Genomic DNA, 12,753 nt, shown 5'->3' with positions numbered 1-12,753 from the left:
TCTCCCACTCTGTAGGCTCTCCCTTTGCATTGCTGATAGTTTCCTTTGCTGAGAGAAAGCTATTTAGTTTGAATCTGTCCCAATTATTGATTCTTGCTTTTATTTCTTGAGCTATAGGAGTCCTGTTAAGGAAGTCTGATCCTAAGCCAGCAAGTTGAAGATTTGGACCTACTTTTTCTTCTGTAAGATGCAGGGTCTCTGGTCTGATTTCAAGGTCCTTGATCCATTTTGAGTTGATTTTTGTGCAGGGTGAGAGATAGGGGTTTAGTTTCATTCTGTTGCATATGGATTTCCAGTTTTCCCAGTACCATTTGTTGAACAGGCTGTCTTTTCTCCATTGCATATTTTTGGCACCTTTGTGTAGTATGAGAAAATTGTATTTATTTCGTTTTGTGCCCGTGTGCTCTATTCTGTACCACTGATCTACCTGTCTATTTTGGTACCAATACCATGCTGTTTTTGTTACTATTGCTTTGTAGTATAGTTGAAATTCTGGTATCACAATACCCCCTGTTTCATTCTTCCTGCTAAGGATTGCTTTAGCTATTCTGGGTTTCTTTTTCTTCCAGATGAATTTCATGATTGCTTTCTCTATTTCTGTAAGGTATATCATTGGGATTTTAATTGGAATTGCATTGAATCTGTATAGCACTTTTGGAAGTATGGCCATTTTGACAATATTAATTCTGCCTATCCAAGAACATGGTAAATCTTTCTGTCTTCTGAGGTCTTCCCCAATTTCTTTCTTCAATGTTTTGTAGTTTTCATTGTAGAGCTCTTTTACCTCTTTGGTTAGATTGATTCCTAAGTTTTTTTTTTTTTTTTTTTGAGGCTATTGCAAATGGAGTTGTTTTCCTCATTTCCCTTTCAGATGTTTCATTGCTTGCATATAAAAATGCTTTAGATTTATGCGTGTTGATTTTATAGCCTGCTATTTTGCTGAATTCATTGATGAGGTCTAGAAGTTTTCTGGAGGAGATTTTTGGATCCTCTAAATACAGAATCATGTCATCAGCAAATGGTGACAGCTTTAGTTTTTCTTTTCCTTTCATATCCCTTTAATTTCTTTAGTCTGCCTAATTTCTCTGGCTAGAGTTTCGAGAACAATGTTGAATAGAAGTGGTGAAAGAGGACATCCCTGTCTTGTTCCAGTTTTTAAAGGGAATGCTTTCAGTTTTTCTCCATTAAGAATGATGTTGGCCTTGGGTTTAGCATCAATAGCCTTTACAATCTTCAGGTATGTTCCTCCTATCCCTATTTTTTCTAGTGTTTTCAGCATGAAGGGGTGTTGTATTTTGTCGAACACTTTTTCTTTGTCAATTGAAATAACCATATGATTCTTATCCTTAAGTCTATTTACATGATGGATTATGTTTTTTGATTTACAGATGTTAAACCATCCTTGCATTCCAGGGATGAACCCCACTTGATCTTGGTGCACAATTTTCTTAATACCATATGATTTGCCAATATTTTGTTAAGGATCTTTGCATCTATATTCATCAAGGATATTGTTCTAAAATTTTCTTTCTTTGATATGTCTGGTTTGGGTATGAGGGTGATATTAGCTTCATAGAATGAGTTTGGTAGGGTACCCTCCTTTTGTATTTCCTGGAATACTTTGAGAAGTATTGGAATGAGTTCTTATTTGAAGGTCTTGTAGAACTCGACTGAGAATCCATCTGGTCCTGGGCTTTTCTTGGATGGTAGGTTTTTAATGGCTTCTTTTATTTCATTGCTTGATATTGATTTGTTTAACTTGTGTATGTCCTCCTGGTTCAGTTTAGAAGGAGCATATGTCTCTAGAAATTTGTCAGTGTCTTCAGTAGTTTCTATTTTGTTGGAATACAGATTTTTTTCGAAGTAGCTTCTCATTATGCTATGTATCTCCGTGGTGTCTGTCATGATATTTCCTTTTTCATCACAAATTTTAGTAATTTGAGTTTTCTCTCTCCTTCTCTTCGTTAGTGTAGCTAAGGGTTTGTCTATTTTGTTTACTTTTTCAAAGAACCAACTTTTTGTTTTGTCAATTTTTTGAATTGTTTCTCTTGTTTCAATTTCATTGATTTCAGCTCTGATTTTAATTATTTCCTGTCTTCTACTACTTTTGCTGTCATTCTGTTCTTCTTTTTCGAGGGCTTTGAGCTGTAATGTTAGGTCATTTAGTTGTTGACTTTTCATTCTTTTTGGAATGCGCTCCATGCAATGAATTTTCCTCTTAGTACCGCTTTCATAGTGTCCCAGAGATTTTGATATGTTGTATTGTCATTCTCATTTACCTCTAAGAATTTTTTAATCTCCTCCCTGATGTTTTCTATTATCCATATTTCATTCAATAGTATATTATTTAGTCTCCAGGTGTTGGAGTAATTTCTGTTTTTTATATTGTCATTGATTTCTACTCTCAGTCCATTATGATCTGATAGAACACAAGGCAGTATCTCTATTTTTTTGCATTTCCTAAGGGCTGCTTTGTGGCATAACATATGGTCTATTTTCGAGAAGGTTCCATGTGCTGCTGAGAAGAAAGTGAATCTGCTCGTTGATGGATGGAATATTCTATATATGTCTATTAAGTCTAGGTTATTGATTGTGTTATTGAGTTCTATGGTTTCTTTGGTTGGATTTTGTTTGGAAGATCTATCTAGTGGTGACAGTGGTGCATTAAAGTCGCCCAGAATTATTGTGTTGTGGTCTATTTGATTCCTGGAATTGAGAAGGATTTGTTTGATGTACATGGATGCACTGTTGTTTGGGGCATAAATATTTACTATCGTTATGTCTTCCTGATTTATGGTTCTCTTAAGCAGTATGAAATGTCCTTCTTTATCCCTTCTGACTAACTTTGGCTTGAAGTCCACTTTATCTGATACAAGGATGGAAACCCTGCTTTTTTACTGGGTCCATGTGCATGGTATGTTTTTTCCCATTCTTTCACCTTTAGTCTGTGGATGTCTTTTTCTATGAGATGAGTCTCTTGAAGGTAGAATATTGTTGGGTCTTTCTTTTTAGTTCAATCTGCCAGTCTGTGTCTTTTGATTGATGAGTTTAGTCCATTAACGTTCAGGGTTATTATTGAGAAATGATTTGTATTCCCAGTCATTTGACTTATTTTTGGTTTTTAAGCTGGCTTGGTTTCTCCTGTGAGTGGTTTTTCTCTGAGGTAGTTCCTCCCTTTGCTGACCTCCATTGTTGTTTTTCATTTCCTCCTCATGGAATATTTTGCTGAGAACATTCTGTAGTGAAGGCTTTCTATTTGTAAATTCTTTTAACTTTTGTTTATCATGGAAGGATTTTATTTCAACTTCAAATCTGAAGGTTAGTTTTGCTGGGTATAGGATTCTTGGTTGGCAACCATGTTGTTTCAGAGCTTGAAATATGTTTTTCCAGGCCCTTCTTGCTTTTAGAGTCTGGGTTGAGAAGTTGGCTGCTATCCATATTGGTTTCCCCCTATATGTAATCTGATGCTTTCCTCTCCCAGCCTTCAAAATTCTATCTTCATTTTGAATGTTAGGCATTTTCATTATAATGTGCCTTGGTGTGGATCTGTTGTGATTTTGTGCATTTGGTATTCTGTAAGCCTCTTGTATTTGATTTTCCATTTCATTCTTGAGGTTTGGGAAATTTTCTGATATTATTTCATTGAATAGGTTGTTCATTCCTTTGGTTTGTATCTCTGTGCCTTCCTCAATCCCAATAATTCCAATAATTCTTAAATTTGGTCTTTTCATGATGTCCCGTAGTTCTTGGAGATTCTGTTCATGATTTCTTACCATCTTCTCTGTTTGGGCGACTTTATTTTCAAGATTAAATATTTTGTCTTCATTGTCTGAGGTTTTGTCTTCCAAGTGGTCTAGTCTTTTGGTGATGCTTTCCATCGAGTTTTTTATTTGGTTTATTGTTTCCTTCATTTCAAGGATTTTCCTGTGTTTTTTTTCTTTCTTTTTTTTTTTTTTTTTTTTTTGAGAATCTCTGTCTGTTGAAATGATCTTTTGCTTCCTGCAGTTGTTCTTTCAACTGCTTCAACTGCTTATTGGTATTATCATTCATTGTCTGCATTTGCTCTCTTAACTCATCCTTTGCTTCACAAATCATCTTAATCATGCATAATCTGAAGTCCTTTTCTGACATTTCTTCTATCATACTGTCACTGGGTTCTATTAATATAGAATCTAGATTTGTTTGGATCATTTTCTCCCCTTGTCCTTTCATGTTGTTCATGTATCTTCCCCTCTAGCAGTGCATATCTGGGGTATTGCAGATTTCCCCCTATAGGCTTATAGTGGCCCTATAGGTTTCCAAAACCTTTTCTTTAAGGGGAGATCAATATTAGTAGTGCCCAATTCAGACACTATGCAATCCTAGACCAATAACCCCTGACAATGAGCTTCAAGTCTCCAGCAGGCATCTCAGGGTGGGATTTGCCCCACCTAAAGATCAGAGCTACAGCCTCCAGGATTATCCAGGATGGCCGCTCTGCTTCCAAATGTGTTGGCAAATGGGGAGCTGCAGCTCGGGGTGTGGACGTGGTCAGCTGGAGGTCCTGGAGGCGGGTGTGGTTTGTCAGGCAAGGGTCCTGGAGGTCGGGTGTGTTTGGTGTGGTTGCGGGATCCTGGAGGCTGGGTGCAATCAGTCAGTCTGGGGTCCTGGTAATAGGACGCAATCAGTTGGTCTGGGGGTTCTGGCAGGGGCAATCAGTCGATGTGAGGGCCCTGGAGGCAGGGAGTGATCGGTTGGGCGAGGGATCCTGCAGACGGGGCTCAGGCAATTCGGCCAGGGGTCCTATGGGGCCTGGCTATTGTCTCAAAATGGTGGCAGCCAAGTGTAACCAAACCTGCAGGTACTGTAACAGTGAGCTTCCAGGTAATGGCAGGCAGCTGGCGCTCCACTGGCGGTCTGCAGTCAGTCTGCTGGCAGCTGTCGGATGATTGGGAGGTGAACCTCAGGTGGTGGGTGATGGGTAGGTGAAAGGCAGGTGATGGACAGGCAAGAGGCAGGCAAATGAGGATGATAGGCGCCTGACAGTGAGCAATCTGCACTCAAAAAAAGCGTCGATATGCTGGCAGACTGCAGGTGATCACAGAAGACAAATGGGGTAGACAGCAGGGGATCCATAAGCAGCAAAAACTGCCTCACTAAGAAATAGATATCCTCTGCTTGAAACTGGAGGTACAGAGCAACAAGGAATGCAGCCTCCCTCTAGTCTGCCATCTTGGATCTCCTCTCCACGGTTGCATTTTAAATGAGTTTAAGTTAAGTGTTTTCAAATGACTAAACCATTAGGGTTTATAGACGGGATGCTTACTAGATTTCTTCCTGCCATTTGTGAGGACTTGTCCACTACCCACTCCCCCGCTTGTGTTTTCCCCTTCAAAGCGAAAAAATTCCCTCAGTTATTCTGAGTAACTTGCCCCAAACCCAGAATCAGGCTACAGTTTGAGATACTGTAGAACAGGGTTTGAATACCTTAGAGGGAAGAAAGGTTTTTCAAGTTATCACATTGTTATTATTAAGTACAGAAATACGCAGCTAGACATTAAGAACTTGGCTGATTTGATTCTGAAAATCCTCTTGTGTGATTTTTATTTTAATGCTTAAGAATATTTTCTATATGAAGATTCATTTCTTTAAAAAACAAAAAATTATTGAGCAGTTGCCACACACAACACAATAGGCTGGAAGTTATTAAAATGAATATGCCACTTTTCCATTCCTCAGATAGTGTCATGATGTAATAGGAAAGAGAGGGACGTAAACATATTTACAATATGTGAAAGGCAGAGTTAATGGGTTGTAGCCTAAGGTCACAGAGACTTCTCAGAGATGTGACTGTGCTGAGTCTGTAAGGAAGAGTGGAAGTTGGTTACACCAAATGACAGTGGCAGGGAGGGTTCCCTAGGCTAGGAGGCAGCTTGAATAAGACATAAGCTCTTGAAGTAGTGCCACCTACACTGTAAGTCCTTTGGAGAAAGGCCAGAGGGGCCCAGTTGTGGAGAGCTATTCTTTCCTGAAGCACCTTGGTCTTCCTCCTAGAGGATATGTGGAACCCTTCAGGATTTTTAATAGGGGCATGGACATACTCCTGTTGTTAACAGATTACTCTGCTGAGAGGAAGGCTAATTTGTGGGAGGCAAAGTGGAGATTCTAAGATTAGGAGGAGTGATTGACATGAAGAAGAGGGAGCTCTGGGGAGGTCATGAGGAAGAGAAGAGAGGATAAATTTAAATAATAGTGGGAGGTAAAATCTTCAGTTTGATTGAATTTGGGGTTAGAAAGTAGATGAGGCAGAGATGCTTAGGTGAAAGATGGTGCCAGATAAGAGGGAGCTCAGGAAGGAGGAGCAGTTTTAGGACAATGCAAAGGTTATTGGAAAATGTCAGTGTTTAGATCTCGTAAAGACATCTTTGCTGAGAAGCCCAGCAGGCAGTGGAACAGCAGTTTACATCAGAGGAGAGGGCTGGATTGAAGGGAAGGATCCAGAGACTCTGCAGCATTTATGTGGCAGCTGAAACCATGAAAGTGAGGGAAATCAGCCAGGAAAACATGTCGAGTGTGCCGAGCACAGGACTGCAAATGGAACACTTGGGTTTCTAAACATTAGTGGCCCACGAGGGGGATGTATGAAAAACCCTGAGAGTTAGCGTCACGAAGGCCAGCGAGCGGAACATCTGACCAGGAGGAAGTGATCTCGGTGTCACACGTGGAGTGCTCACGTTGCAGTGGGTTGGAGGGAAAATAGAGATGAGTAGGGGCAGTATTTGAGTTTGGACATCTTTTAAGCTGGAGGGAACAAGTTCAGGAGAGGCATTTTTAGGATGGCATGATTTGAAATCAACATTTTATTATGAGAATTTTAAAACAAGTGGAAGTAAACCAGTATAATGACCCCTCACATAGTTAGCATCCAGTTTCAACAGTTCTTAACTGTGTCTAATATTTTGTAGAAGCCCTCATGGCCTTCCCTCTTTTTCCATGTTCTTTTTTTTTTTTTTTTTTTTTTTTTTTTTTTTGTACCAGGGATTGAACCTAGGTACGCTTAACCACTGAGCCACATCCCCAGCCCATTTTGTATTTTATTTAGAGACAGGGTCTCACCAAGTTGTTTAGGGCCTCGCTAAGTGGCTGAGGCTGGCTTCGAACTCACAATCCTCCTGCCTCAGCCTCCCGAGCCACTGGGATTATAGCCCTGCACCACTGCACCTAGCTGTCTTCCCACATTCTGCACTGGATTATTGAAAGGCAAATGGAGATCAAATTTTGTTGAGTGGATTTGTTACAAGCATAGAATGCAGTTCAATCACAGGCCTTGGAGCAAGAATTGTTTTGTGATCAAACATGGAATCCCAAGTTGGTAGAGAAGGAAGAGCAGCCAGGAGGGAACTGAGAAACTAGAATAAAAGAGAAGGATCAGGGGACTTAAAGCTATGAATGAGGTCAAGGAAGAGCAGTAATGTAAGAGAGAGGGAGGTGGGAGGAGGCTGTGATCAGGGAACAGAATGGAAACGGCAGAAGTGGAGGAGTTCATGGTGGGGGTGGTGAGTAGCCAGGGTGAGCGCAGGGGATGGGGGCACAAATGGAGGGATCGCAAAGGTTATGGACATAAAGAGAAGACTAGGATGTGCAGGCTGAGTGACAGAGGTCAGGCAGGGGCTTGAAAGCCAGACTGCCTGTGCACAACTCCTTGGCCACTTGTGTGACCTTGAACAAGTTCCTCACCGGCCCTGTGCCTTAGCATTCCCGTTTATAAATGGGGATAATAATAATGCCAACCTCATACTGTAGCCAGAGGATGAAATAAATGATTTGAGCAGGTAAACTACATTCAGATAGTACCTGGTACAATCAGGTAGTAGCTGGCACAACGTGAACACTCAAAAAAATGTCAGCCGTTATTATCATGAGAGCTTCACCTAGCTATTGAAGTCAGCAAAGCTGGTGACACAATTTGTGCTGGGCAATGCTACAGGGATGAGGATACAGAGGGAGACTGAAGGCCATGGATGCATATGTTAACAGTCACACTCTGGAATATTATGTACCATTTGTTTTCAAAATTTGAGCAGAACTGTTAAGGATACAAGGTAAAAAGTTCTTCTTTCAATTATTTAGTTCATCTAAGCCTTGAGATTGCCTTTAAATCTTCCCAAGGATTCTTCTGGTTATTCTGTTTATTATAATGTTTTCTGATTAAGTCAGAAGTTGTAAGAACTTCTGAGATAATAAGTTTTACATGTGAAGAAAGTGTGAAGAAAGACTGTTTGTGAGGTGCAGGCTTTCCAGTCAGTTGGCAAGGGTCTGCACTTATTTGCAATTCTCCAAAGATAGTCACTGATCTATTTTAACGATAACTCATTTCAGAAGTTCACTGTCTGTAGCCAGATGTGTTTTAGTCCAGTTTGGAGGAGATTTCTTTCTGGGGTTGTTTAAAGATGGAGAGAAAAAAAAAAAAAAAAAAAAAAAACACTATAACACTATTTGAAAGTGCCAGGGTATTCATCTGTAAATATATGTTTCCAAATTTAATGAAGCTGAAATATGTCTTGCCCAAAGAAACATTTTTTTATTTTGTTTTGTTTTGTTTTTCTCAAGGAGTGTTCTAACCCATCAAACTGTTAGTGGTGGAGTTATTTGTTTAAACCATAGCTTTCAAAGTCCAAAGACCAGTTGGGTTTGTGGGTTTAAAAGAAAATGTGTGTTCTGCTTCTTATTCATAGTGAGGAAGGAAGCATTTACTGTGTAACTGCTATTATCCCCTATTTACATTTTCTCCTTTGGTCATCTCAACAGCCCAGTGAGGTGCACGATAATCCCATGTTATGACAAAGACACAGTGAGGTTAAGTCGGATGCCTGAGGATCCATCCAGTATGTGGTAGAGCTGGAGTTTAAGCCTTGGTCCTTTAGACTTCAAGTCCTGTCCTTTTATTCTCTAGTGACTTGTCTACTATTGTGTTGATACTTAGTATTCTTCTCAACGTATTATTACAGTTACTACTTAAATTCCTACTCAACTTAAATATACATCATTACAAGATCCTGCAAGATCCTGCAAAATTGTACAGTCCCTTCCTCTTACCAAATCCTCTCCCTTCCCTTGCTGAGCCAGAGACACTCAGGCCTCCTTGCACCTCTTTGGACTTACTAGACACATCTCTCACCAGACACATCTGCTCTTTCCTCAGAGGACCACATAGCTCCTCTCCCTCCCTCGGGGCCTTACCCAGTGTCAGTGAGATCCTCCTAACCATCACGTTTTTTGGTTTTTGTGATGCTGGAGATCAAACCCAGGGCCTTTGCATGCTGCGCAAACACCACTGCAGAGCCGCATCCCCAGCCCCCATGTTTTAAATGATAACACTCCCCTTCCTTCCTGAAGTCTCTCTCTTTCTCTGCTTCATAGTTCTCATCATCTTGGGCAAATGTGACAACAGTGTTATGGGCTTTAGGTGCACTGGCTAGTTTCTTATATTGCAGGAGAGGGTCTAGCCTGCAGGCAGAAGTTGGCAGGGCTGGGGGCTGGGGAGATAGCTCAGTTGGTAGAGTGCTTGCCTTGTAAGCACAAGGCCCTGGGTTCAATCCCCAGCACCCAGAAAAAAAAAAAAAAAAAAAAAAAAGAAGTTGGCAGGGCTAGGTTGGCAGGACTGCTGCCAGGGGAGCAGGATTCCAGGGCAAGCTCAGCTGAGGATGCCAGCTCTCGGTCTGGGGTGACAGGGCTTTGTCTCCGTCCTACCTGTTAGACAGAATGGGGTTCTTCATGATTTTCTAGGATGGAGGATGTAGCCTTTACTGTTTGGTAAAGATCTTCGGTGCCAATACCTGGGCAGAACTTGGTAGAGGAGAAATCTCAAGGATCCTCGTAAAACCACCAAATGATGGTAAACCTACAATACCCAAGAAAATTTTGATAAAATGCCTTGTATAAATGGCACCTCTTTGTATTCTTAATGAAGTTATATTGTATACTGCTGATTTAATTGTCTGTCTTCCTCATAAGGCTATGAACCCCTTAAGAAAAAGACTGTCTTGTTCATGTCTGTTTCTCCAGAACCTAGACCAGTCTCTGACTCTTCAAAGTCAAGAGCTGTCAAGTTCTGTCCTAGCCTCTTAATATAGTGCCTGATATGTAGGAGGTAATCAGTATAGTAATTAGCTTTTAATACTAGTTTGTATTTTGTATGATTACTTCTGGAGAAGGCATCTATGTTTTGAATGAATGTTTTACATTTGGGAAATCACTGGAATTCTTTAGGTTTTAATATTAATTCTAACATCAGGGTACTAAAGTATAGAGCCATAGTTTGTTGGAAACCCACGAAATATGAGAACTATGAAATATACTCAATAGTGAAATTGGCACCTTTTCTTAAATCCACCTTTGAATGCTCATTTCCAGGCTTAGTACTTGACACATAATAAACATTCATTCAGTATTGAGTGGTGATCTCCAAAGCAAACATGTTGAGCTACTCCTATGACAGGTAAATTTTAAGTAGCATTTGTACAGCACAGTTGAAAGATCACATACGTTGTAGGCAAACTGGATATAGAACTTCAAATAGAATATATAAGCTACACTTTAAAGTTTTCAGCATTCTGAACTATGTTGTAATTCAATGAAATATGATTTCAGGTAAAACATGGCTATTCCAAGAGAGTCTGGTGTACACTTGTAGGAAAGACGTTATATTATTTTCGCAGTCAAGAAGATAAGGTATGTATGTATGTTTGATATGCTAATTAAAGAAAGTTTTGCTTGTTGTGGCTTAAAATTTTCCCTTTCATCTGTTGCTAGATAAAACTTGAGAATTTTTGACAAGGATGAAACTTGGTGTTAAATTTATTAGTGAGGTAATCACACACCTATCACCTACAAGTCTTGATTCTTAATTGTAAGCTTTAGTAACTTTTAGTGTATCATTTCAGACCCAGAAGAGAAAAACTTCTTCTACCTCACCCCAAGAATCACTTTCTCAAGTTTTCCCCAATTCTGACAGATTAGATAAGGTTAAGAGAAGGGAACAGTGACTAAAAAGAAGTGCTGGAGAGGAAAAGAAGTTAGGTCCTGTCCCAGGTCCTCGAATACTTGGCTACAACTTACTGTTTATTCATCTGCCTATTGATATTCTGTGTATTCATTTTTAAATTAATCTCCTCTCCAAAAAGACTTGTCTTCACTTTCAGAACAGAAAGATGGGATATCTTCCAAAGATGAAAGGTTTGCTAAGTCATCATTATGGGTTCGCCGTGTCACCTGGGGTTTATAAGACTTGTGCCAACATGTGCCACAACTACTTGCATAAAATAATCACGTCAGCTCCAGGTAACAGCAGCCTGTGACTGATTATTGTGTTAATGAGACTAGCCTTCCTGGTCCAATGACCATGTGGGTCAGTTGGTATTTGTGTGTTCCCTTTTCACAAATACTGCAATACTCTTGGATCTGATCAGCTATATTAAAAAAAAAAAAAAAGCAACATTGTTTTCAGTATTGCTGATGAAATGGGAATCAATATCCATTACAAAGAGGGCCTCTGAGTAAAGGTGGGGAAATGCTCATATATAAATGTTACCTGAACAAGCACAATACAGACTGTGTATCAATCATAGTCCTGTCTAACTTATCAGTCAGGAAAAGAGAAACCATTCTATGTGTTCCATGTATAAAAGACTTACTGTAGAATTAGGGACACATGTAATTTTAGAAAAATTACATAACTTAACTTGCTTTCAGGAGAGTTGAGGAGATAGAGGTCAGGGAACCTCCACTGGAGGTCTGAGAAGTCAGGACTAAAGATTTCAACCCAAAGCCCTGAGACCAATGATCTCAAGAGTTCCCCAGAAGCTCCCCAGATGTGTATCTCACATCAGCCTAGGCATCTGGCTGCAGCTGTCTCAGGAGAGTAACCCCTTATTGCACCCTTAATTCCCAAACATCATGCAGATTCTCTCATAGGCAGACTCTAACTTGGAACCAGGCAGAGGAGATGTTGGCAAATGCCATTCCCAGATTCTCTTCTGCAATTATGAGGGGACCTTCCAAGAGGGAGGTTAGGATGCTGAGCTTATAATTCTCAGCCCAGCACCTCTTGTAAAAATGCACATAGCAACTCACAAAGAACTACACCAAAATGCTGCTTGACTTCTGTGATAATAGATTATGGGGGATTTTTCTTTCTTTATAAAAATACCTTTCCATGCTTACCAAGTTTCTATAATTTAATAATTATGAATAGTATTGGTCACAGAAGAAAACAAGTCAGAAGAATATAGAGTAACAATAGAAATCCACTGTAATTACTAGAAAAGTATTGAGGATACATGTTAATCAGGTGTTTCCAAAACAATTTTGGAATCTTGATCAGTGTCCTTTTAAATTAAATCAAAATAATTCAAAGCACTAGTTTTTTTTTTTTTTTGGTTGTAATTAGAAATAGTGCCTTTATTTTATTTATTTATTTTTTTTAATGTACTGCTGAGAATCAAACCCAGTGCCTCATACATTCTAGGCAAGTGCTCTACCACTGAGCTATAGCCCCAGCCCTCAAATCACTAGTTCTGTTGGTTGCTTATGAAACCATGGTGAATCCTTTGGTTAAATGAATAACCATATTAAATACAGAAGTGAATGTGACCGGGCCTGGGGTTGTGACTCAGTGGTAGAGCACTTGCCTAGCATGTGTGAGGCACTGGGTTTGATCCTCAGCACCACATAAAAAAATAAAATAAAGTTTAAAAAAGTGCTTAAAAAAAAGAA

The 12,753-nt window shown here is 39.7% G+C and overlaps 1 protein-coding gene across 1 annotated transcript in view; it reads left to right on the top strand.

The window, feature by feature from the left end:
* PLEKHH2 (pleckstrin homology, MyTH4 and FERM domain containing H2) overlaps positions 1–12,753 on the top strand; it is a 145,936-nt gene that overhangs the window by 94,216 nt on the left and 38,967 nt on the right. The window contains 1 exon segment of the mRNA XM_079109757.1: positions 10,630–10,710. Within this exon segment, the coding sequence (XP_078965883.1) occupies positions 10,630–10,710 (81 nt within the window).

The sequence above is a fragment of the Sciurus vulgaris genome (assembly GCF_902686455.1).
Source record: "Sciurus vulgaris genome assembly, chromosome: 14".
NCBI classification, from domain to species: domain Eukaryota; kingdom Metazoa; phylum Chordata; class Mammalia; order Rodentia; family Sciuridae; genus Sciurus; species Sciurus vulgaris.
This window is presented reverse-complemented; position numbering and strand designations above follow the sequence as displayed.